Source organism: Rhinolophus sinicus, chromosome 10 (assembly GCF_057876585.1).
Source record: "Rhinolophus sinicus isolate RSI-liver-muscle chromosome 10, RSI-T2T, whole genome shotgun sequence".
NCBI classification, from domain to species: Eukaryota; Metazoa; Chordata; class Mammalia; order Chiroptera; family Rhinolophidae; genus Rhinolophus; species Rhinolophus sinicus.
The window spans coordinates 16,590,368-16,614,332 of NC_142510.1; the positions used below are offsets into that span (position 1 = coordinate 16,590,368).

At 53.0% G+C, this 23,965-nt stretch overlaps 1 protein-coding gene across 2 annotated transcripts in view; it reads left to right on the forward strand.

Annotated features, from left to right (window-relative positions):
* Window positions 1-23,029, forward strand: part of IL4R (interleukin 4 receptor) — a 32,128-nt gene extending 9,099 nt beyond the window's left edge. The window contains exons 1-10 of one of the 2 annotated variants that reach the window (XM_074322590.2): window positions 720-1,438; window positions 3,811-3,898; window positions 5,407-5,554; window positions 7,019-7,170; window positions 8,303-8,454; window positions 12,928-13,084; window positions 16,337-16,436; window positions 18,224-18,302; window positions 19,649-19,698; window positions 20,516-23,029. In XM_074322590.2, coding sequence (XP_074178691.2) covers window positions 1,250-1,438; window positions 3,811-3,898; window positions 5,407-5,554; window positions 7,019-7,170; window positions 8,303-8,454; window positions 12,928-13,084; window positions 16,337-16,436; window positions 18,224-18,302; window positions 19,649-19,698; window positions 20,516-22,091 — 2,691 coding nt within the window. In that variant the 5' untranslated portion in view covers window positions 720-1,249 and the 3' untranslated portion in view covers window positions 22,092-23,029. Of the gene's footprint in view, window positions 1-719; window positions 1,439-3,810; window positions 3,899-5,406; window positions 5,555-7,018; window positions 7,171-8,302; window positions 8,455-12,927; window positions 13,085-16,336; window positions 16,437-18,223; window positions 18,303-19,648; window positions 19,699-20,515 lie in introns of those variants that run through there. The other variant, XM_019718087.3, reaches the window with a different exon arrangement.
* The last annotated feature ends 936 nt before the right edge of the window (window positions 23,030-23,965 follow it).

Genomic DNA, 23,965 nt, shown 5'->3' on the forward strand with positions numbered 1-23,965 from the left:
AAAGTATCCAGAACAGTGTAGGGTACTAAGGAAGCACTAAGTACGTGTAGCCATGAGAATAAAGTCGGGTGCACACGATCATTTATGGAGTGCCTGCTGTATGCCTGGCACCAGGCTCCATATTCTGGTTCCCTGCCCTTAGGGAGCCCACAGCGCCCTCTGTGGGGCATTCTTCCACCCTCTCACACCCCGCCTTCCCCTCCGTGGAGAATTCTGTCATGCCCCGCCCCCCCACACACACACACACCTGACCCTGGAGGACCAGCGTAGGTCCTGGCAGACTCTGTCTCCTAACTGCCTCTTACATTCTCTGATGATGGTGTCCCTACTGCTCCCCGCAGGCCTGTTTCTTTCTCACACTGCCCCCTCCCTTGGTCCACCCCAGCCTTTCAGGGGCGCAGGCCACAAGCCCGAGACCTTGACTCAATTAGTCCTCTTTTCCTCTCACCAACCCCACAACATCCCATTCTGGCAGCAAATCCTGTGGGCGCTACCGTCAAACAGATCTAGACTCCGACCCATTCTTACCGGGCCTTACCCACCACCCTGTGCCTGGACCAATCCGCTAGCGTCTCCTCACTGGTCCCTGCTTCTGCCCTTGACCCCACCACTTACTGGCTGTGCATCCTTAGGCCGTTTCCTGAACCTTCCTGGGCCTTTCATTCCACACAGGCAGATGGATGGTTAGAAACGTCTCTGTTCACTCAAAGATTTATCAAAGGAAAGAAGGAAGAAATGAATGAATGAATGGCCTGTTTTGCATCTGTAGTACCCAGCACATAGTAGGTGCTCAGAAAACGCCTGCTACAAGAATGCATGAGGGCCTGGAGGACACAGTAGGTACACGAGAGCCTGGGGTGGCTCTTGGCTGACGTGACTGAGTCTTGCTCATGGTGGCAACAGAACCAGCCTGCTGCCACCCATCCTCGTCCCTGGCTGGACTCGGGGTAGACCAGGCAGGCAGCCTGGGCCATTTTAGGGCTCTGGCCTGGCCTGCCTCACTGTCCTGGGTGGGGCTGCTGACGTAGCTGCCAGTTCTGGGAACCCCAGCCAGGCAGCAGTTCCGGGAAGGCTGCTGCCTCAGGGAGAAGTGCGTCCTTGGCCCCACGCCAGACCGGCCCAGCTGTCCCCAGGCCAGAGGAAGCTCTAGGCTGGCTTAAGATTGTGGAGTTTCAGGGATCAGTGGCTCCCAGGGGAGGCCTCCGTGGCCCCTGCTGTGCTACTGGCTTCCTCTCCAGTACCTCTTATAATGCTACTGACTGCGCGTCCTGTCGGTGGATCCAGCTCCCACCCTCCCTTCACTCGGGCTTGTAGTCAAGACGAGGAAGAGGAACAGGAGGCCCTGTGGGCACAGGAAGAGCCTCCTCGGTCACGTCCGTACTGCTGCTGGCTTCTGACTCTTCGCGACCTGCCACCCATCTCCCCCCAAATAGAAAGAGTGAGTTGAGTGTGTTTCTTTGCCAGCAGGAGTGATTTTCTACTCCGGTGCTTCTGCTGTCTTCCTGGCTCGGGCTGTCACCAATTCTTTGACTCTGCCGCTTCCTAACTCTGACCTTGGCCTTGTCACTTGCCCTCTCTAGGCCTCAGTTGTCCCCTGGCCAATGCTACCACCTCCCAGTGTTGCAGAGACGGTGTTTCAGAGGTAGTGAAACACATTGGTTAGGCACGTGGATTCCGGAGGGAGACTGCCCCAGTTCAGATCCTAGCTGTGTGGCCACAAGCAAGTGCTCTAACCTCTCTGTGCCTCAGTCTCCTCATCTGTAAAATGGCGATTTTAATGGCACCTCCCTCATAGAGTTCTTGTGAAACCAAATTGATTAATACATTATAAGCACTGAGAACAACGCCAGGCACATAAGTACATACTCCATGTGCATGGCAGTTACCATGGGCCAACGCTTGGTACATACTCCATGTTTAAAAATAGATGGTTGATTTTGTTATGGTTGAATTTTAGCCAGTCATTCAACAGATGTTTATTGAGCACCTGCTGTGTATATGTCAGATACTGTTTAGGCACTGGGGAAAGCAATGACCGTGGCAGACACAGCTCTGCCCTGGGGTTCACATTCTCATGGGGGGGTGGGGTGGGTGACAAACAATACATGTATAGACAAAGAAATCCCGTCCATGTTACAGGGTATCTTCTATACTCCCAACTTCATGAACTAGCAGCAGAATGAGGGGCGGTTTCTCCTCTGCCTGTTTTTGTCTTACTGGCTTGTGAGGCCTCTTTATATATTAAGGCCGTTAACCCTCTGTCAGGTAGGTCGCTACCCTTTTTCTAGTCACTTGCTTGCTTTCTATTTTTCTGTGGCGCGTTTTGACGTGGGGAAGTTGAAAATTTTTTGCAGTCCAATGTTTTCCTTTGCTATCTACACCCTGAAATAAAGTCCATTCGCCCCTGTGAGCTCGGCGATACGATTAGATAAGTAGATGACAGAAATAAACAGGGTGCTGTGATAAGTAATGGGGGAGCCCTTCGTAGATGACGGGGTATTACAGCTGCGAGGGAGAAGAGTGCTGGGAGTGGGTCAGAGCACTCAGGCCAGTGGGACCAACGGATTGTGGGGGAGGGAGAGGGCACAGGTGGGGACAGCACGTGGGTAGCCGGGGCCTTGAGGTTTATTATTTTTTTTCATTTTCTTAAGCTTTTATGATATTTGTAGGCTCACATGCAGTTGTAAGAAATAATATAGAGAGATCCGCTGTGTTCTCAGATTCCTCCACGGGTCACGTCTTATCAGACTGCTGTCAGTATCCCTCCCAGCCAGGATACTGACAACCCGTGGCTCGCATTCCGATCCGGGCCCGCTTTACTTGTACGCATGTGTGGGCACATGTCTTTAGTTCTACCACACAGACAGCTCTGTGTCTCCACCACCACAGCCAAGGTAAAGGACAGATCACAAGAATCCCTCTTTGTTGCCATTTATAGCCACATCGACCGCCCTTTCTGCCCCCCCCACCTCCCAGGAACCACTAGTCTGTTTTCCATTTCCATATATTGTCATTTCAAGAACGTAACACAAATGGAATCACAGTGAGCACCCTTTCAGCTTGGCTGCTTTTACTCCTGGGCTTGGATTGTATTCAGAGTCAGAGGTGCCCCTCTTGAGTGGGCCATGAACCCCTGGGGACTGGTGGCACCCGGGTGAAGACACCCTTCAGGAACCAGAGGCCAGTGGAGGGCATGAGCAGGCAGTTCAGGGCCTCGTTTCCAATCTAAAAACGATTCTGCCTGCCGCGTGGTGAAGAGATGGGTGACTCATGTCTGTAGCCACCCAGGGTCCCCCATCCCCTTATGTTCTCAGCCTCAGACGAGATTTTTGAAAAAGCTTGGACACGGCATTTCCAAACTATATTTCAAGGGATTGTAAATCCTTCAGGGGTTTTGACGTATACGTGCACACAAATGAGGGCTGGGTTGGAAATAAATGTGGTAAGTGGTGGGTTAAATGAAAAATAGATCTTCTTACTGCAGGACTTATCAGAACCTTTACATGCAAATGTGCATGATGAACTTCCAAAAGTCCGAGGGGTTGCTCAAGCTTAGCAGGCCATGGGATTGTTTCTCAAGAAGCCTCTCTTGGGGCAGGTGTTGTGTGGCCCTCACTCTGGGCTTTGTGCTTCTAGATTGGGTTTTGTGACTATAAACAGAGTTCTGTCATTGTTGACAGAGACGCAGTGGCTGGGGCGGGGGGTGGATGGTGGTATCTGGAGTAAGGTGAGGTGTGAAGGCTGCACCTGGGACGATGGGGATGGTGGGGACCACGCTCAACACTGACCTGGTTCCTTTTCTCTTCGCAGGTGCCTAAGGATTTCCCAATGGGGTGGCTTGGCTCCGGGCTCACGTTCCGGGTGAGCTGCCTGATTCTGGTGTGGGCGGCAGGCGCTGGTAAGTCACCACCTCTCGCTCATTCCGCAACCTGTTTATTGACTGTTTACTTGCCAGCCTCCTGGGATAATCAGTGAACAAAACAAAGACCCGTGGCCTTGGCGAGATTACATTGTAGTGAGACGAGACAGCCAGTGGCAAGTGGCCCTAATTCCAAGTACATTCTAAATATTGTCAGAAGGTGACGGAAAAAGACAATCTAGAGCAGAGGCAGGAGGACTGGGAAAGCTGGGTGGGTGGAGTGGACGATCGCAATTTAAAATACGTGCTCAGGGACGTCCTCACTGAGTGGCAGACAGTTGACCTGAAGGAAGGGGGGAGCCATGCCGACAGCTGGGAGAGGAGGGTTTCTGGAGGCCCTGAGCCGAGAGCCCGCCTGCGGGGTAGGAGGAACGGAAGGAGGCCAGCCAGCGCGGTGCAGGCTGTGAGCAGCAGGTGGGAAGAGAGGAAGTCAGAGAAGTGGCGGGGTGACCCGGTGAAGAAGGCCCTTGCAGGGTTTGAGAAGAGCAGCGACGCGGCCTGTTACATGAAAAGGGATGCCTTCGGTTGTAAGCACAAGGGGTGGAGCCGGGCGGTCTGGGAGGAGGTGCACAGTAGGCCGGGTGGCTTGGCCCAGCAGAGGCGATGGGAGCTGATTAGCTTCTGGATCCATTAAGGGGGTGGGGAAGGGTGGCGGGGGCAGATTTGAAGGTGAGAGAGAGAGGTGTCCAGGATGACTGAGATTTCTGACCTAAGCGACCAGGAGGGACGCGGTTATCATTTCTGAGAAGCAGAGGAATCAGGAACTGGTTTTGGATATGAAGTGTGTTTGAGATATTTACTAGATATCTAAGACTCTCCGTAACGTGGTCAATCTTTTATCCCGCGACCAAGTGCAAATTGATGGCAGCTGTGAGGGGGGCGGTGCTGGGCACAGGAGCACCGGTCAGGTGCTGGGCCATCTAGAGCCAGGGTGATTTGGCAGACCCAGCCGACACTCTGCTGGGTTCAAATCCCAGCTTTGCCCCTGACTGGCTGGAAGAAGTCCCCCCAGCTCTCACCCTGCCCTTCCATACTGACCACACCCAATAGGACGCCAGAGGACCAGGGCACTTGGGTGACAAGACCCTGGGGGTCAGCCTCCTGAGTGCAGAGAGGGGTGGAGAATAGGTGGGGGGTGGGGAGGGGACCATGGATCACAGCACCTCCCCCACTCACACAGGTGCCCGTAGTTCTTTAACTTGGCCAAGGCCAAGTAGTTGAGCTGCAGAACCTACAGGCACACTGGATGTATCCCCTCTAATGGACCCTGCACCCCAGGGTATATCTTCCGCTCAGCAGTCACCCCAGTGCCAGCTGGGAAGCTCGGGGAGCCTGGTCCTGGCCCAGCTCTGGGAGCTCTGGCCATGACCGTGCCTGGGACTGTGGTTTCCTTGTTTTGCGATGGCCCCTTTGTGCTGTTTGGGCTGATTTCCAGCATGTCCTGTGGCCCATGTCCCTCTTGCTGAGCACGCTCCTGTGTCTCCCAGGCGGTGTCAAGGTCCTGCGTCAGCCCTCCTGCTTCTCTGACTACCTCAGCACCTCTACCTGTGAGTGGAAGATGGATGGCCCCACCAACTGCAGCGCCGAGCTCCACCTGGCCTACCTGCTGGAGTTTTCCACCCCGCCCTCCGCCGAGTAAGCCGGTGCTGGAGCGGGAGGTGGGGGGGGCAGGCGAGGTTGGCCCTGGGAGTTCGCCCCGTCTGGGCGGTGCCCTGGAGTGCATGGTGCTTTAGCATGAGGTTCATTGTGGCTTCCTGTGCACGGTACAGGTGAGGCCCTGGGCGCCGTGTGTGTAAGGACAGTGAGTGCGTCATGATGCTTGGAGTGCCCTGTCACCGACACCTGTGGGTGTGGGGGGAATATTGGACCAGACCAGCGGCTCTCAGACATTTTAGTCTCAGGACTTTTGCATGCTTAAACAGTAGTGAGGACCCCAAAATCTTTTGTGTAGGTAGCTTATGGCTATCAATATTTACCCTGTTAGGATTAAAACAGAACGTTCGAAGCACGACGGCACACGAGACCACATTCAGTGAATCATCACACATCGTGTAGCCTCCGGAAAACCCCATGCTTGTGAGAGAAAGAGGGAAAGTGGCAAATAACGTCTTAGTAGGATTATGAAAATAGTTTGACCTAATGGACCCCTGAACCACGCTTTGAGACTCACTTGGCTAGACCATTGTTTGGGGGTACAGTGTTAGCGGTTGAGTTCACCATGGAATATGGGGTACATTGTTCCCTGTGGTTCATTAGAATAATCCATGTACACGGGGTACTGTGACAGGTGCTGCCCAGGCCACGGTGGGGTACACTGGGCACGCAGTTCCAGGCCACGCTGGAATGCATAGCACACCAGAATGTAGGGTGTGCTGACAGGTGGGATTCCACGATATACTGAAGTGGGTGGGCTGTGCTTCTGTGTGTGGTACATGGGCCTACACCAGAGATCGCAAACTATGGCCCACGAGCCACATTCGGCCCACCACCAGTTTTTATAAATAAAGTTTTATTGGCACACAGCCACGCCCATTCATTTGCATATCGTCTATGGCTGGCATCTTTTGTGTGTGGCAGAGTTGTGTATTTGCGACAGAAACAGATGAGGCTCAAAGTCCAGAATATTTACGATCTGGTCCTTTCCAGAAATCATTTGCCATTTCCTGGCCTAGCTCATGAGAGGCAGGGTTGGCTGTTTGGGGTGGTACGTTAGGATTTTTGTTGGCGCACAGGGCAGCATGCCAGGGCATGCCACAGTTGCTGGACACTGGGATAGACCGTGCCCTCCAGAAGTACGCTGGGACATACACGTAAGCTGTTGCAAATTCTCTGATGCCATGGGTTCATCCCTTTCACTGGCTTTTAGGGATGAGCCACGTCCTGGGACCAAGGCTGCGGCCAGGGGTATGTAAGAGTCCCTGGTGGGTGTGGCGAGGGGCTGTGGCCAGCAGGGAAGGCAGTGCTAGTCCACGTCCCCCCCATACCCTGGCCACTTTGTTCCCAAGGCCTCAGGGCGACCAGGAAACTGGGAGAGTATGTGGCTCCTCAAGGTGTGTTCAGGGGACCCATGACCAGCCTAACCCAGCCCTGTGTCTGCAGAAACTACACGTGTATCCCTGAAAACAGAGACAGCACAGTGTGTGTGTGTAACATGCGGATGGAAAACATGGTCTTTGGGGATACCTACCTGCTGGACCTGTGGGCTGGGATGCAGCGGCTGTGGAGCGGCACCTTCAGTCCCGGCGAGTATGGTGAGCGGGGCCTGGGGGGAGGGGCACAGGTGTTCCCACAGCCGGCCGCCCCAGCAGGGGAGGCAGGCCTCTTCCCTTTTCCCAAACTTGATGGGGTTCTTGCCCCTTTCTGGGCCTCAGTTCTCCCATCTTTGAAATTAGATTGGGCCCCGCAGCACACCAGGCCCCCTTCAGCTCCAATATTTCAACCCCCTGAATGTAAGGGCCCCGACTGGGGTGCTGAGATCAGGCATGTTTGATGGAGGATCATGCTTGCTGCAGATCAAAAATTTAACGGGGAACCATCCTTCCACTCCGTCAGCTGCTTAGCTGCCGCTACTTCAGGCAGTCTAGAGCCCAGAAGGCTGGCTTTCTCCTGGTACCCAGAGTCCCCCCGGGTACCTCCTCATGAGCTTGCTGTGTGGAGTGACAGGACTTTAAAACACCATTTATTGCTTTGTGACCTTGGGCAAATCACATTACCTCTCTGAGCCTCAGTTTGCAGAAGAGTGTGATTATCCCCATTTTGCAATAGAATGAACTGTAGCACAGAGAAGGCAAGTAACCTGCCTAAGGTCACCCAGCTACTAAGAGCTGAGGCAGCCTGTCAGAGACCCCCATCTTCACCACTCCACCAGGAGTTCCTGAGGGGCCAACTCATCCTGCTGGTGGTTGGGGTGGGCTGGGGGGTTATTTAAATTGGCCCATGAACAAACCCATGAATTAAAATAATTCTTGCATGTATATGTTGATTGTAATGTAGATTATATACCTGTGATCTCATGGATATGATTGCTTAAAAAGAGACCGAGTTCTCAAACACATGAACCAAAAAAAAGAAAATTACTTAGTAAAGAATGTAGTACACAGATGTGACCAAAAATGTAAAGGACGAAAGTGAAACGGTCAAAGTTTGGGTGACTTTGGCGAATACACTTTGCATTCGCTGTAGAAAGGTAGTTAGTTAATAACGACCACAGTGCCAAGTGGAATTGTAGCGACATTTGAATGAGTATTGTCATTCTAATTCTCTGTATGACTCTGAATCTACACGGAGTCTTAAATGTACTGTACAGAGGTGGTGCTGACTAAAAATCAATGGCCCGTGGTCTGCGGGCCAGACAAGCTCTCACCAGGTATCGCTTTTCCGCAGTGAAACCCAGGGCCCCGGAAAACCTCACAATTCAAGCCAACACCTTCCCCATGTGGAAGCTGGACTGGATCAATCCGTACTCGGCTGAAGATTTCCTGTCTTCCGTGCTCTTCTACCTGGTCAACATTTCAAATGAGAACGACCCCACAGATGTGAGTGGGGGTTCTGCAACCCCTCTTGCAACTCAGGCGGGCGAGAGCCAGGCCTGGGGTGGGAGGTGGGAAGGATGGCCGGCCTGGGGCCCACAGCAAACTAGGGGACCTAGAGTCCCAGCTCTGCCCTGGCTCTGTGCTGGGCTAGTCCTGCCTCTGGCCGGGCCCCAATGCCCAGTGTGCAGAAAAGGGAAGTCATTTCTGGGCACTGCTCCTCACCTGTAAAGGAGGGTTCTGCGCCACATCTGTTTCCCAGAGGCCAGGACACTGAGCTTTTAGGAGGTCCCTCAGCAACACACTTAAATGACTGGGTCCCACAGTCAGAGGGAGTCGGTGGCCTCCCAACCCTGCTGGTCAGGGAAAGCATCTCCACTGACTTGACAGGCTTACCAATCCTTCTTCTTCCCAGAGGAGTCCACAGACTCAGAGCTTCCCCCCAAAACCATGTTCAGCCATGACTTACTGCCGTCGCTAGGTTCCGACTGCATTTACTTTTCTGTGACACTCATGGTATCTGCTGTTTGCTTTCCTGTCACAGCAATGATAGCGGGTTCCTTTTTAAATGAACGTATTGACATTTTTAAAGGGGAGAGCTGATTCATAGGAAACTATCAAGGAAATAATAGCCGGGGTTGTACAGTGATGGCTTGGGGCTCCCCTCTATTTTAGTTGCAGGTGGGGGTGGAGGTCACTTCCTGCCGCCCATGTTTTCCCCTCATACATTCCCACCCGTGGTGGTTGATTACATCTCTCAGGTGTGGTTTCCCCCTTGGCACCCAGGCCAGGAGGTGGGTAGGAGCAGGAATGGGGCACACACAGTGTCCCATGGGCCCCGGGCCGGCCGTCTTTCCCACCTCCCACCTCAGAGAGCAGTTGGGGGGAGGGGGATCGCACAGATGCCAAGGAAGGAGGTGGGTTCCATTTTGTCCATGCGTCTCCCCAGTCCTGTACCTGTGCGAGGCTCAGTTCAGGGGATAGCCTGGAGGGGAGAGAAGAAATGTATTTATTGACTTACCATGGCTGGATCTGGATTCCGTCACTTCGCCCTGCTTTATTCTGCTTTGGCTCTGCTGTGAGGCCGGCTCGTCTCTCATTTGGTGGCTGACTTGCCCGCTGGCAGCTCTCAGCCTGTGACCCAGAGCTGCATGGGAAAAACTTTTCTTCCCAGGTACTCTCAGTAACAGGCTTAGGGCTGACGATCAGTTGCGTGGTGGTGGATGGCAGTCCGGTTGCTGCTGGCACGCCGATCTCTGAACCTGTCACAGGCTGTGGCCGGACAGAGGGTGCTCGTGCTCTGCTCTGCTTGCCCAGGGGTGAGGCATGTGCCCACCTCTGGAGCTGCAGGTGGTGTCAGTGCCACCCAAGCCGGATGGGCTGAGAATAAGGCAGGAGTGGCTCCCCAAAGGAGACTCTGGGGAAAGGGAAACAGGGACTGACTGGGCTGGCTGAGACACAGCCAGGTCTAGAACCTGGCACCAGACTCCAGCCAGTGGATAGAATTGGTCGTCGTGCCTGGGCTATGGCTCAGTGGTCATGTGGGTGCTCAGGGCTGCCCCAGCCCTCAGAATTCAGGTCCAGCTTCTGTTGTTGGTGGGGCAGGGGCTACTGAGATGCCCCTCTCCCATGTCTTCCTTCTCAAGGTCATGGCTGGGCCTGAGGAATTCTCCTCATTAGTCATTGGCCAGTGCTGGTCACATGCTTCTCTCTACCCAATCACAGGCTAGGAACGGGATGGCCACGATTGGTTTAGACCAATGAGGACTAACCCTGGGGCTGGAGACAGAGTCTTATCTACACTGAGCTGTGGGGATCTCAGTGGCATAGATGCTGGGTGCGTGTCCAGCCATGTTTGCTACAGTATTATAGACACCTGCACTGGCTCGAACTGGGTGGGATCCATTAAAGAATTTTTATTATAATAGAAGCTTGTCTTGGGATTTTGGGAATGGAGCTACTCTTTGTCCTGGATGATTTCTGGACAAGGTTCCAAAATGGAGGTGGAGTTTTGGCCTGGGCACTGAAGGATGTATAGGAGTTTTCTAGATAAGGAACGTGAGCAAAGGCTTGGAGGCATGAAAATTCATGGCATATCTGGGGATTATGAGAATGTAGGAGCACGTGCGGTGAAAAAGCAGAAAATGAGGCCTCACGTCCGTTCAGAATCATAGATGCCACGCTCACGATCAGTGGTGACCATTTCTTGTGTGCCTACTATGTGCCACACACGACGTACATCATCACTAATGGTTGTGAAAATCCTGCAGGTAGGAAGGTATTTGTCTCTCCTCTTCTGTGTTGAGGAAGCTGAGGCGTGGAGAGGTGGCATGATTCTCCCAGGGTCCCACAGCCAGGGGGGCGGAGCTGGGATTTGAACTGCGGAGCCTGTGCTGCTTCTCCTCCCCTGGATTTTCCTCTCAGAGGTGGTCCCCTGAACACCTGGCCTTTTTGTGAAAGCCAACCAAGCACAAGGAGTTCCTTGAAAGCTCCGATTTCTCTTTTGTTTCCTGGTAAAGCATTTCCCAATCCCCCACTCCTCCCCAGGGTGTTCGATTCCTTGGGTGAATCGTGAGATCCAGCTGTTACTTCCAGCTTATTCATGTTTAGAAAGAAAGGGAAGAGTGAGAGTGTCGTTCGCTCCAGCTCTGGTCTCCTCTCACAACTCCCATCCCATCCTCAGCTCCCCTGGAAAGCTCCAAGCCGCCCTGCAGTCCCTCCAGCAACCTGTTCAGGCTCTGCTTTTGTTGCTGTACTAAACCTCCCCCGCCCGGCTCACTTCACCCCAGCCTGTTTCCCCCAACACGCTTCCAACCCGCAAGCAGAAGCAGAAGCAGCTGCTAGCAGCCGGGAAGGGGAAGGGGCTGCAGGGGGCCTGAGGAGGAGGGAGAGCTGCAAAAGGATGGACCCTCCCCGCAGGGAGAGGAGCCCCAAGCAGAGGGTTCCAGCCACACACTTGCCATCAGACTTGACCTTGACCTTGAACACAGATTTAATTTTATTTTTTATTTTTTAAGGTTTTGTTGTTGTTGTTTCAATAAAAGTAATATTTACATAAAGTAAAAAATTCAAATGGTAGGAAAGGACTCAGAATGGAGATGTGTTTCTCTTCTGACCACAACCTCCATCTCCACTTCCCAGAGGCTGACCACTGCTCCCTCTTTTGCCAGGAGGGGAGGGAGACCAGGCTGGAGCAGGCAAAGGGCCCAGAGGCGTGTGTGTCCTTCCAGAGGTTACGCTTAGTGCAAACAGACATCTGTGTGTTCATTCATCACTGTGTTAGTCTTCCATCGCCACATCGAAATGTCACCACAAACATGGCTGCTTTAAATAGCACACGTTTATTGCCCCACAATTTGTGCTGGGGTCTGGGCGCGCCCCCGCTGGTCCCCGGCAGTAATCAGGGAGTCAGCCAGGGCTGCGTCTCCCCTGGGGCTTGGCTGGGGGAGGATCACGTCCGAGCTCTGTGATGTTGGCAGCGTCCGGTTTCTTGTGGGCTGTTGGATGGAGAGCCTCGGTGGGTCACTGGCCCCCGGCAGGAGGCCCCCCGCCTCGCTCTGCTCCTTCCCTCATGGCTTTCTCAGAATCACAAAGGGAGAGAGAGAGGGAGGGTGTCCTAGCCAGTGGGATTACAGCCTTACCTCATGCAATCACATACGTGTAGTCCCTACGTACCCATCACTTCACCATCATTTATCAGTTAGAGCCGAGTCACAGATCCTGCCCCACTCAAGAAGAGGGGATCACACAGGACTTGATACAAGGTGGGGGTTATGGGGACTCCCTCAGCATCTGTCTGACACCATCACTATGCCTTTTCCCCCTCCTACTTTTTAATACAAAAGGCAGCAGACAACACTTACTAATCATCTTACCTTCTTAACAACAGACCTTGGAATGCCCTTCCCAGTGGGGGCTCGATTGGGCAGGGCTGATATTGGAGGCTAGTGATTTTGAGCTTGACCAAAAGGCTCTACCGAGCCCATGAAGGAGAGAGAGGCACACAGTGGCTATCTGTGCTTCAGAAACATCCTTCTCAGGCCCTGTCCTAAATGCTGATTTGTATAAACCCATTTAATCCTCACACCAACCCCGGGAGGCAAGCACTTTTATTATCGCTGTTTTGGCAGGACATCAAGGCCCAGAGAGGTTATGCCACTTACCTAAGGTCACACAGCCAGAAAGAGACAATAGGGACCCTTACCCTCAATTTACAGATGAGGAAATGAAAACTCAGAAACATTAATCAACTTGACCCAGTAATGTCATATGGCTAATTAGTGGGGATTGGGGGGTCGGGTGAGGGCTGATTCCCTGACCCATCTTACTTGACTCTGGTCACAGTTTCAGAGATGGCAAAGGCCTGAACTGGAGGAATAGCCAAATACCCGGGCTGGCGGCTCTTAAACATGGTGGGGTTGGCTCAGGATGGCAGCCAGAGTGGGAGCTGGTGCACTGATGTCTTCTTTCCTTTACCAGTTCAGAGAGTATAATGTGGACCACCGGAATACCACTCTCCTCTTCCCGGCCACTGCACTGAAGTCTGGGGTTTTCTACATCATACGGGTGAAGGCCCAGGCTCGGCACTACAACGGCACCTGGAGTGAGTGGAGCCCCAGCATCAGGTGGTGGAATTGTGAGTATCCATTGTGAGTCCTGAGCAGCTATAATAGAATCTCTCCTCCTCGCTTTTATTCTGTGGCCAGACGCTCCCCCTGGCTGAGGCTCTGGCTTTCCACATCCTAGGATGCCTGTCACTGCTGTAAGAAATTACAGACTGACGTGGTGAACTGGCTGCGGTAGGTAGGCTAGGCTGCAGTAACTGACAAGCCCACAGGGTCTGTGGGTTAGCACTGTAGGAAGGTATTTCTCGCTCGTGGAGGCTGGGAACTCAAATGTCTGGAAAGGGGATTCAGACATTGTGCATTTCACTGGTTTGTGGGTGGTTTTCCTCCCCATGGCTCCACCATTCTCTAGGACAAAGTTGATTAACCTTTTTGTGTCGCAGACTGGTGAAGCCTGTGGACTGTGGGGAGCCATGGTTACAGGAAACTCTGAGCTTTACAGAATGGCTCGGTTTCCTCCCCCTGAGGCAATTGTCTCTGCCTGCACCTGGGGGGAGCTTAAGCTTGTAAACTGCTCAGGTATGTGGTGGGAAGGCCAGTTCCCGGACACAGAAGCTGATGCCTATCAGGGCAATTGATAAGATAATTACTTTTGGGAGTTTCAGTGAATTTTGTGTCTCCTATGTAAAAGTTAAAGAATTTACAGTTGCTAAGATAATGCATACTTTCGTTGCTAAGTTGCAGTACTCAAACTGCATATATAGGTGCAGTAAAATAAACTTAGGGTCTTCAAGATCACTGAAGTCCACGATCGCCATCATATGTGAGAGTGTCTTTTATTCATTCCCACTCCCCCATTCGGGAACCCATTGACTTGTGGCGGCTGGCCCGTCACAGTGGACCTCACCTCAGAATAACATTTTTCAATGTGTAAAATAAAATATGTAGGGCTGCAAGGGAAACTCATTTTATTGAAATGCAATTATAAAAATATTTTAAAGTATATTTACCTAGGGATATATGCTTCTTTATCAACATGTTAAAAACAGGATCTGGTGGTAGTTCTTGTAAATACTGAAATTGCAAAGTAGATGAGCATCAGTCGTATTTCATGGGATGGCAGCTGTACTGTGAGATGAGAACAGCTATGATTTCTGTTGGGAGCTGTTATTGTGGTTTGTGGAAGCTGTTATTGAGCTGTACTTGCTGCTATTTCCTCCCTCCATTTCGAATGGGAGAAAATGCTAGGTGTCAGAAGTTAGTGGAATTAAAGATGTCATTTCTTTCCCTTCCAAGTTCTCAGACCCCTGAATTCTGTCTGCAACTTTGATGGAGGTCTGTGGACCCCAAGTTAAGAATCTCTAAGGGCCCTGACATTCTTTGCATTCAGAAAGGGGAATGAGAGCAGGGAGACCACACCTGCTTCTTAAAAGCCTTGGCCTGGAAGTGACACATATCACTTCCTCTCAAGTTCTATTGGCGAAACTGGTCACATGGCCAAACATAGCTGCAAGGGATTCTGGAAAATGAAGTTCCTTGCTTGGTAGCTACATCCCCAAAACAATTCTTTGCAACCTTATCACATATGGCTTTTGCAATAGAAATATTGAATTATCTCACATAAAATGAAGTCTTACAAGTGGACCTTCCCAGGTTTATATAGCAGCTCAGTGATGTCACCCCTGAGTCTCGTGTTCTTTCCTTCTGCTGTCCTTAGCATGGTAGTGTTTTTTCCTTAGACTGGTTACCTCATGGCCCCAAGTCCGCTGCTGCACACACCCTCAGACCCCAAAAAACAAAGAGAATGAAAGGCTGCCCCCAGGGAGTGCACCTCATGCATCTCTCTCCTTTATCAGGAAGAAAAAAAAAAAAAAAAATATATATATATATATATATATATATATATTTTATACATATATATATATGTATATAATTTTCAGAAGTTTCCCTAGAAGACTTCCCCTTGTATCTCATTGGCCAGGACTGTCACATGGACTCTCCCAACTGTAATGGAGGCTGGAATTCCAATGTGTGGAAAGGGGACTAGGATAGTCGTGATTGGCCCAAACCTCAGGGTGGACACATTGCTACCTGGCAAAGAAGAAGGGGAGCTAGGGTAAGGGAAGCTGCCTCAGGTGGCATCTCTACAGTGGGGAGGAGTGGGGGCTGTTGTGAACATTCAGTGAAAGATGGATTCTTTAAAGTGCTGGGCACAATGAGAATTGGCAGGTACTCTGACCCCACCCACCACGTGTCCCTCTCAGCATTGCTCACTTTGTTCCGTGGGTGTCTCTTTGCCCGTCTGTCTCCTATGCTGGGCTGCGAGCTCTATAGGTAGTGTCTACTCTGAGTCTGTGTCTCCAGGGCCCAGAACAGGGCCAGGCACATAGTAAGTCCTTGGAAAAGTTTTGTCGAATTGATTTGCTTCTGCTATTGACCTGGGGAAAGAAAGGGGAGGGAAGAGAAATAGCTTGTATGGAACACGTACCGTATACTGGATACTCAGTCTTTATGTCCACAAATGTTTATTGAGCTCCTACTATGTGCCTGGCCCCGTGCTAGACACTGGGGAATCAGCAGTGAACAAAACAGACAGAAATCCCTGCTCTTGTGGAACTGGCATTCTGGAGGGGGAGACAGGAGATAAACAAGTAAACCAAAAAAATGAATAAGTCTGATATATCTAGATCCAGATGGCAGTAAGTCCGGGAAGAGAAGAAAGTAGGTACGGGGATGCAGTGATGAGAGCAGCAACAGTAGAGAGTGTGTGGAAAAGATTTTTGGAGCTGGTGACAGTGATGGAGGAGAAGGAACCAGCTGTGCGAAGAGGGTAACAGCAAATGCTTATTGGACGTGCATTGTAATGTATATTCTGAGTGTAACTTATATTAAATCATATAATCCTCACGTCATCCCTTTTTGATGAGTATTGTCAACCCCATTGTACAGATGAGGAAACCCAGGCAAAGAGAGGGTGAGGGGCATGTCTTGGGTCACCAGCAAAGATGACAGTGTCAGGCTTTGAGCTCAGATAGTCCAGGTCCAGCGTCACTGCCCTTGACTTCTGTGCTTCAGGAAAGAGAGAGCAGCAAGTCGAAGATCCTGAGGTGGCCCTGAGCTTTGGAGGAGCAGGGGACAGCCCTGGAGAGGGCTCAGTGTACAATGGGGAGGGTAGGCGGGGATGGGGTGGGAGGTTTGGGGGTGGCCAGCTCATGCAGGGCCTGGGAGGGTGTGTTCCTGAGGCCTTAGCATCCAGCTTTGGGAACTGGAGTGCAGGCTGTGCCCAGCCTGATGCCGGCTCGCGGCTTCCCTCCCACCTGCAGATTATGAACTGTCCTGGGAGCAACACCTTCCACTGGCTGTGAGCATCTCCTGCATCGCCATCCTGGTCATTTTCCTGTCCTGCTACTTCAGCATCCTCAGGTGAGTCCTGGGCCAGCCCTCTGGGGTGCGGGGTGGGCGGGAACCCGCTCCACCTCCCCCCAGCCTGTCAGTTTGCAGGCCTCCATTCGACAATAAGTATTTATTGAGCAGCTACTATGTGCGAGGCACTGAGGCAACAGCTGAAAGAAAACCAACATGCACCCTGTGTCCTTGTGGGGAGACAGATGTGAGGTCAGGAAATGACCACGGCCGTTTTCCATAGTGGTCCCTGCACTGAAGGGAATACACCAGGGCAAAGGGGAGAATGTTCCAGGTGCTGTTTTAGGTGGGGAGGCCAGGGCAGGAGACCTGAGAGGTGAGACCTGACTGGGGGAACGAGCTGACCAGGGTAGAGCTGGGGCAAGGGCCTTTGGCAAGGGGAGATGGATCACACTCAGGTCCATCTGTCTGTGGTCCAGACACTTGGGGGCATGTGGCAACAGACAGGAATTCTAGCCAATCACCTTGACAGAGTCAAGAGACCTGGGTTCGGATCCTGGCCATGGCTCTTGGTAGCTGTGGGACGACTGGCCTTGGGTCCCTCCTTTGCAAGTTGAGATACAGTGAGAACATATTTCATCCTAAAAGTCCTAAGAGAGTCCAGTGGGTGAGGGGTAGAAGGAGCCTGGTTTCTGGTGAATGCATGGTGTTTCAGCGCCTCAGTCTTCCCACCTCTGAAGTGGGACTAGTGAGCCTAACTCACTGTGTCAGGTTTAGCGGTGGCTGAGGATCGACGTGAGTGAAAGTGTCCGTACTTTGCAGGGCACACATTAAGTGTGCAGGGAAGGCAAGTTTACCTCTCCATGTCTTGTCACTGACCCCTCTGAGCCACGCTAGGCTGGTCTTTTCCCCTTTTCTGAGCCTCAGTTTCCCTCTCAGCTGTTCTTCCCAGCCCCACTCACGGTGCATTCCAGCCTCCTTGCTGTTCCTTGAACACAGCAAGCAGGTCCCTTCCGAGCCTTTGCACTCGCTGTGCTGCCTGCCTGAAAAGCCCTTTCCCCAGACATTTCATGACTCTCTCCTCGGCCACCTTTACTCACCACTCAGCAGTCACCTCCTCAGGGAGGCCTTCCTGCGTCACACTCCATTCATCTTCTTCATTGTTATTCATGGCACTTATTGCCATGAATTAATGATGTCATATAATCATTCCTGTATCTGTTTGTCTGTCTCCCTCTTCTAGAAGGTCAGTTCTGGGAGGGCAGGGCTTTAGTCTGTCTTGTTCGCTATTGTGTCCCTGAGGCCTGGCACACTGAGTGGTACATAGTAGGTGCTCTGACATGTTGACTGACTGAATGGAGTAGGTGGAGGCTAATCCAGGACCTTCCCTCTCAGAGTTGAGCCTCCATGGGTCCAGGCTGACTCAGGAAGAGAGAAGGAATCTGTTTCGCCCAGGGTTCGCTCAGGTTCTCAGACCATCCCGGGCCTCTCCCTGGCGCCTGGCTCTCGGCTGCTCCAGAAAAGGGCTTGTCGATGGGAAAATCCAGAATTCTCTCTCTGCAACTTGAGTCTGTCCTACTTCCCTGGGGCTTCTTCCCACTGAGGACAGAGGTGGCTGCGTCAGAGCTCCACCTGGGTAGCAACATGCCGGAGCAGGAACCCAGCCCTTCCTCCCAGCTGTCACCTCACCTCTCTGGGCCTCGGTCTGCTCATCTGGGAAGGGGGCAGCACATGTTCATGGGGTTCAGGGGAGACATCCAAAACCACTCAACGGGGTCCTTTTTATGGGAAGGAGCACCAACCTGTTAAGGACTCAGAGGTCAGCACCGTTCCCTTTTCTTTTCCAGGATTAAGAAACAGTGGTGGGACCAAATCCCCAACCCCGCCCACAGCCGCCTCATGACTATTGTGATCCAGGAGTCTCAGGTAGGAGGGGGGTTGGGTCGGATGCTTTGCACTGATGTATCGGGAGGTAGGATTCCAGACGCCCAGGATGTGCTGGCTATTCACTGGCCTTTGGAATTGCGCATGAGAAGTCAGGAAGAGCTCAGTGTGTGACCTAGCCGCTCCTCGGCTTTCATAGCTACTCCCCTGGGGTTGGTCTCTCCATCTTTTCCCCTCCCCTGGGAGACGATGACCCCTGAGGGCATCTGCCCGTTCATCTTGTGAGGTGGTCCCCATACCAGGGCAGGAAGCCAAAAGGAGAGGGAGAGGGGGGAGCGCTTCCCGTCTTCCTCTTATGAGCAGGAAACTGCCCCCAGGGCCCTTAGCAAATCTCTTCCTAGTTCTCCTGAATCACATCCCATGCTTTTTCCTAAACCGTTCATCTGTGAGGAGTGGGCCAACCAGATGGCCATCCCTGAGCTAGGGGTGGGGCCAGCGTCCCCAGTGCAATGGCCACGTGGGGTTTGCCTGTGCAGCAGCAGGGTTCTCTAGGGAGGAGGGAGTGAGGGGTACAGGACCTGCTAGAACAGAAGGTCTGGTCTAGAACAGAAGTGTCCTCAATGCTCCAAGGACCCTGTGGCAGTCTGGAGTCCAGTGGTGCTGGATTTGAACCCTGGCTCTGCCTCCCCCTCGCAGAGTGGACTTGAGCAAGTGGCTTAGCTTCTCTGAGCCTCAGTTTCCTCATGTGGGTTGCAATAGTGTTTCCCTCACAGCTGATGTTGGAATTCATGGAGACAGTACATGTAAAATGTATATTACGGGGTCCTGCACATAGTAAGTGTGGTTTATGTATCAGTTAGCTTTTGCTGTATAATAAATCATCCCAAAACATAGACAGTTTGTGACGCCAGCCATTTCTTGGGCTCTTACTTCTGCAGGTTGGCAGTTGGGACTCCGCTCAGTGGTAGGGGTGGAGGGAACCTAGGCTGGCTGGGCAGATCTTTGGGCTGGCGGGTCCCCTGTGGCCTCACTCAAAAGTCTGGCAGTCGGCTGACTCTCACCTGGGTCCGTGGAGGTGACTAAGCCATGGGTCTCTCGCCCAGTTGGCTCGGTATCACTCCCACCACATTCTATTGGCCAAAGCAAGTCACATGGCGGGGCCAGATTCAAGGAGTGGGAGGAGCTACAGAGAACTAGGATCATGTCTGCCATTGGCCAAAGCAGCTTAATACTGGGGCAGGCTCCGTAATTCCCAGGAAATAGGCTCAGAGCGCCGAAGTGACCTGATTGTACCAGACGTGTGTGATGTCAGGACTTCATTTTCCCATAACAAAGCTGATTGGGCAGGCCACTCTGCTCCGTTTCATTGGTTGTCTCTCTGTGTTTAGGTGTCACTGTGGAGGAAGCAGCCCCGAGGTCAGGACCCAGCCAAGTGCCCGTACGTATATGACCTTAGGTCCTTGCCGACATGCATTTGGAAGAGGATGGAATTCGGGGGGTGGACCCCATCATGGAAGTGGATCCCACATCCCCTCCATGTCTGCCTTCTCTTTCTTGGCATTCAGCACTTTTCCTGTGACACTGGGTTTTGAGGGGTGGCAGCAGGGGGAGTGGTCTGGGTAAGTAGGCTGCTGGCTGAGCCCCCTGAATTTCAGTGGTGGGGGGTCAGGCACATGCTGAATCCTGTTGGGGCTGCACAGTCTGGCCTGAGCAAGACTGGCAGCATTGACAAACAGGACAGTGGTGCCAGTTGTTAAAATGCTGACATGACTGCCTACAGGTTGGCACATACCACTATCCTAAACCGCTGAGTATGCCACCATCACGCTGGCCCCCTTGGCTTCTCCTTCAGTGCCTCCTGGGCCTGACCACAGTCCAGAACGAAAGGTTTATACCTGGTACAGCAGAGACTCCAGGACACTGGGAACCCAGGACCCCACAGCCATTCTAATTGGTCATTACTGACGCTGGGTGCTGATACGTATTTTAAATACCATCTTCCCTGACAAAGACATTTCCTTACTCAATAGACTCGGTTTGTATTAGGTACCAGGTTACGTGCTGACATCCCAAAGTCAGACACAGACTCTTCAAGGAGTTCCCAGCTCGTAGTCGGACAGACTGATAGATTGTTGATGATAAAGGCAAGAAGCATGTTTACCATAGGCCAGGGTGACTTCCCGCTGGGGCTTTGAAGGATGAATAGGAGTTCTCAAGTGGTGAAACTGAACCCGGACCAAACTTTGCTTTTGCAGACACTGGAAGACTTGTCTCACGAAACTCCTGCCCTGTTTACTGGAGCATGGCGTAGAAAAGGATGACGATTCCTCCAAGGCGGCCAGAAACGGGCCTCTCCAGGGCCCTGGAAAATCAGCGTGGCACTCTGTGGAGGTCAGCAAGACGATTCTCTGGCCGGAGAGCATCAGCGTGGTCAAGCGCGTGGACCTGTTGGAGGCCCCAGGGGAGAGTGAGGAGGAGGAAGAAGTGGAGGAAGATAAAGGGAGCTTCTGTCCGTCACCCAAAAGCAGCGGGGGCAGCTTCCAGGAGGGCAGAGAGGGCATCGCGGCCCGCCTGACTGAGAGCTTGTTTCTGGACCTTCTTGGGGCTGAGAATGGGGGATTTTGCCCGCAGGGCTTGGGGGAGTCCTGCCTTCTTCCACCTTCAGAAAATAAGGGTGCTCAGATGCCCTGGGCTGAGTTCCCAAGTGCAGGGCCCCAGGCGGCATCGTTCCAGGGCCAGGAGCAGCCTTTGAACACAGAGTCAAACCCTCCGGCCATGTGGCGGCAGAGCCCACGCTGCCTGCCTTTTACCGAGACAACTGCCGTCATCGCAGACAATCCTGCTTACCGCAGCTTCAGCAACTTCATGAGCCAGTCGTCGGGTCCTGGAGAGCTGGACTCACCCCCACAGCTGGCCGAATGCCTGGGGGACGGGGACCTCACCGTGCCCTGTGTCCCCCAGTCGTTGGAGCCCCCCACTGCCCTCCAGCCTGAGCCAGAAACCTGGGAGCAGGTCCTTCGCCGGACTGTCCTCCAGCACGTTGCAGCCCCTGCCCCCGCCCCGGCCCCCACCAGTGGCTACCGAGAGTTCATGTGTGCTGTGAAGCAGGGCAATGCCCAGGCCGGGGAGACAGTGGGCTTCGGCCCTTCTGGGGATGCTGGGTACAAGTCCTTCGCTGGCCTGCTTGCCAGAGGTGCCACCTGCCCGGGGACACCTGGGTTTGCGGCCAGCAGTGGGGAGGGAGGCTATAAGCCCTTCCAGAGCCTCACTCCTGCCTGCCCTGAGGCTTCTGCCCCCACCCCTGCCCCCCTGTTCACCTTTGGACTGGACATGGAGCTTTTTCAAAGTCCTCAGAAGTCACCCCTCCCAAGCAGCTCCGCAGAAGGCCTCATGCTGGAGCCAGTGGCAAAGGGAGAGAACGGCCAGAAGCCCCCACTCCCCCCAGAAGAAGCCCCAGACCCCGTTAGGGATGACCTGGGCAGCGGCTTTGTCTACTCGGCTCTCACCTGCCACCTGTGCGGCCAGCTGAAGCAGTGTCACGGCCTGGAGGAGCGTGGCAAGGCCCACGTTGTGGCCACCCCCTGCTGTGGCTGCTGCTGCCCGGACGGGTCCTCACCCCTGGTGAGCCCGCTGAGGGTCCCGGACCCCTTGCCAGGTGGGGTGCCACTGGAGGCCCGCCTGACAGCCTCCCTGGCACCCTCGGGTGTCTCAGAGAAGGGTAAGCCCTCCCTGTTCTCCCAGCCCGCCCAGAGCAGTGCCCAGAGCTCAAGCCACACCCCCAACGTGGTGGCCACGCTCTCTGCAGGGCTCACATGCATGAGTGCTTCTTAGAGATGTGCCCTCTTGTCTCAGGTCTACAGGTGAGGACTGGGCCTTCCCACGTCTGCCAGACGCCTCCTCCTTGCAGGCAGCCAGGCTGGCAGATTTCTGAAAAACTCAGAGAACCCTGGCATGACGTTGGAAGTTGTCCGACACTGGGGCTCCTCCCTCGTCCCCCCTGTTCCCAACACTGATGGCTCAGCACATCCCGTGGGAGTGGAGGGTGCCCGGCAGCTGTGCCTCCAGCAGGCACCTCTAGGAATCTTGGCTTGTGAAGAGCCGCTGCCACTGTATGCTGCCCACCTAGTCTGTTGCCCATGTCTTGCCCAGTCCTGGGATTAACTGCTGTTGTGTCACCGGATTGGACGCTGAGCCTAGAAACCAACCAAGCCAATGGGTATCCCTTGGGAGGCCTTGGGAAACCAATGGGAATTGAGGCCCTGGAAGGGAGGTCATTTGCCCAGAGGTGCCCATTCATTCCACGGAGCTTCATTAGGTTGATACCGGAGGCAGGCTCTGGGCTGGGGAAGGGTGTTTCATAAAGTGAGGGTAATATGACTAAGCAGTGACAACTTGCTCTCTGATTCCTACACAGTGTAAGACTGGGGGCTCCTGTTAAGCGTGGACCCCCCCAGAATAAACATGCCCAGCTACCTGGGGGCCGGTCAGTGCCCCCACATACCCTGTTGCTGGCAGCCAGAGACCAGAGGGAGGGTTCTCGCCTGACATCTGGCTGAGCTGGGCATTCTAGACACTGACAGCAATTAGCCTGCATGTTGGGCCAGACCTCAGGTTGAGTAATACTTGTTTGTGTGCATATCAAAGATTGTGTAAAACCTGGTGTTTGTTTGTGTTTGCTGAGGAGTGTGGAATGGGAGGGGGCGGAGTTTTATATAAACAAAGGTTCTTTATCTTTTTTTTTTTTCACTTATTAAACATACTGCTAAGCATGCTGATGAGTGTTGTATCTCTGTTAACTCATTGAATCCCCCCCAAGAGGTCCAAGAGGTTAAGTAACTTGCTTGGGTTCCCCCCAGACAGGGATTCAAGTGCAATTCGTTGACTTAAGATGGGATTCCAGGAAACCCTGCTTGGGGAATGGGGCTGTGAGGCAGGGGACATTAAAGGTGTTACCAGCAGTGTGGACAATTCTGCTTAATCCCGTGGGGAGCTTTGGAAAGCCAGGCACAGTGTATGTCTAGAGGTGTCCCTGCCAAAGTGGGGGGGAACTGGGGTGTTTGTCCACCAACTCCCATCTCTTACTGGTGAAGGACCACTTCCAGGGGCATTGGCAGCAACTGTGACACTTTGCCAAGGTCACACAGCTAGTTCGTGGCAGGCCTGTCGCCAAACCCAGGCTGCAGATGGGGTGATGTGTGGGCCTCAGACAGGTAGGCAGGGAATCTTATACTCCCACGTTTGTGTTCACTCTGTTTCTCTGAGTAGATGCCCTGACTTTCACACTTGCAAAATGAGGGGCCTGGCTGTTTGGGGTGCCTTCCTGCTCTGGCATTCTATACCACACTGGAGGTGACGGGGCACTCACTACCTTACATGCAGCTTGATGTTTGTTAGAGGTGCCGCCTTTGTGCTGAGCACAAATCTATCGCTTTAGTGGCCCAAGTCACCTCCCTTCACACCCCCTCCCACACACATATGGTGTACAGATGGGCAAAAAGGACTTGCGAAGGTCAACAGTGAATGGCAGAGCCTGAACTAGCCCTCTGGACTTTTTGCCTCCAACAGTTTCTATAAGAAAATACAATAATTTAAACTAACTAGGGCCAAGCCATATGCTAAGGGCTGTCCACCCACTATATCCGCTCTCGTAGGCAGGTTGAAATAGTATCCCAGTTTTACAGATGAGGAAGCAGGCTCAGAGAGGT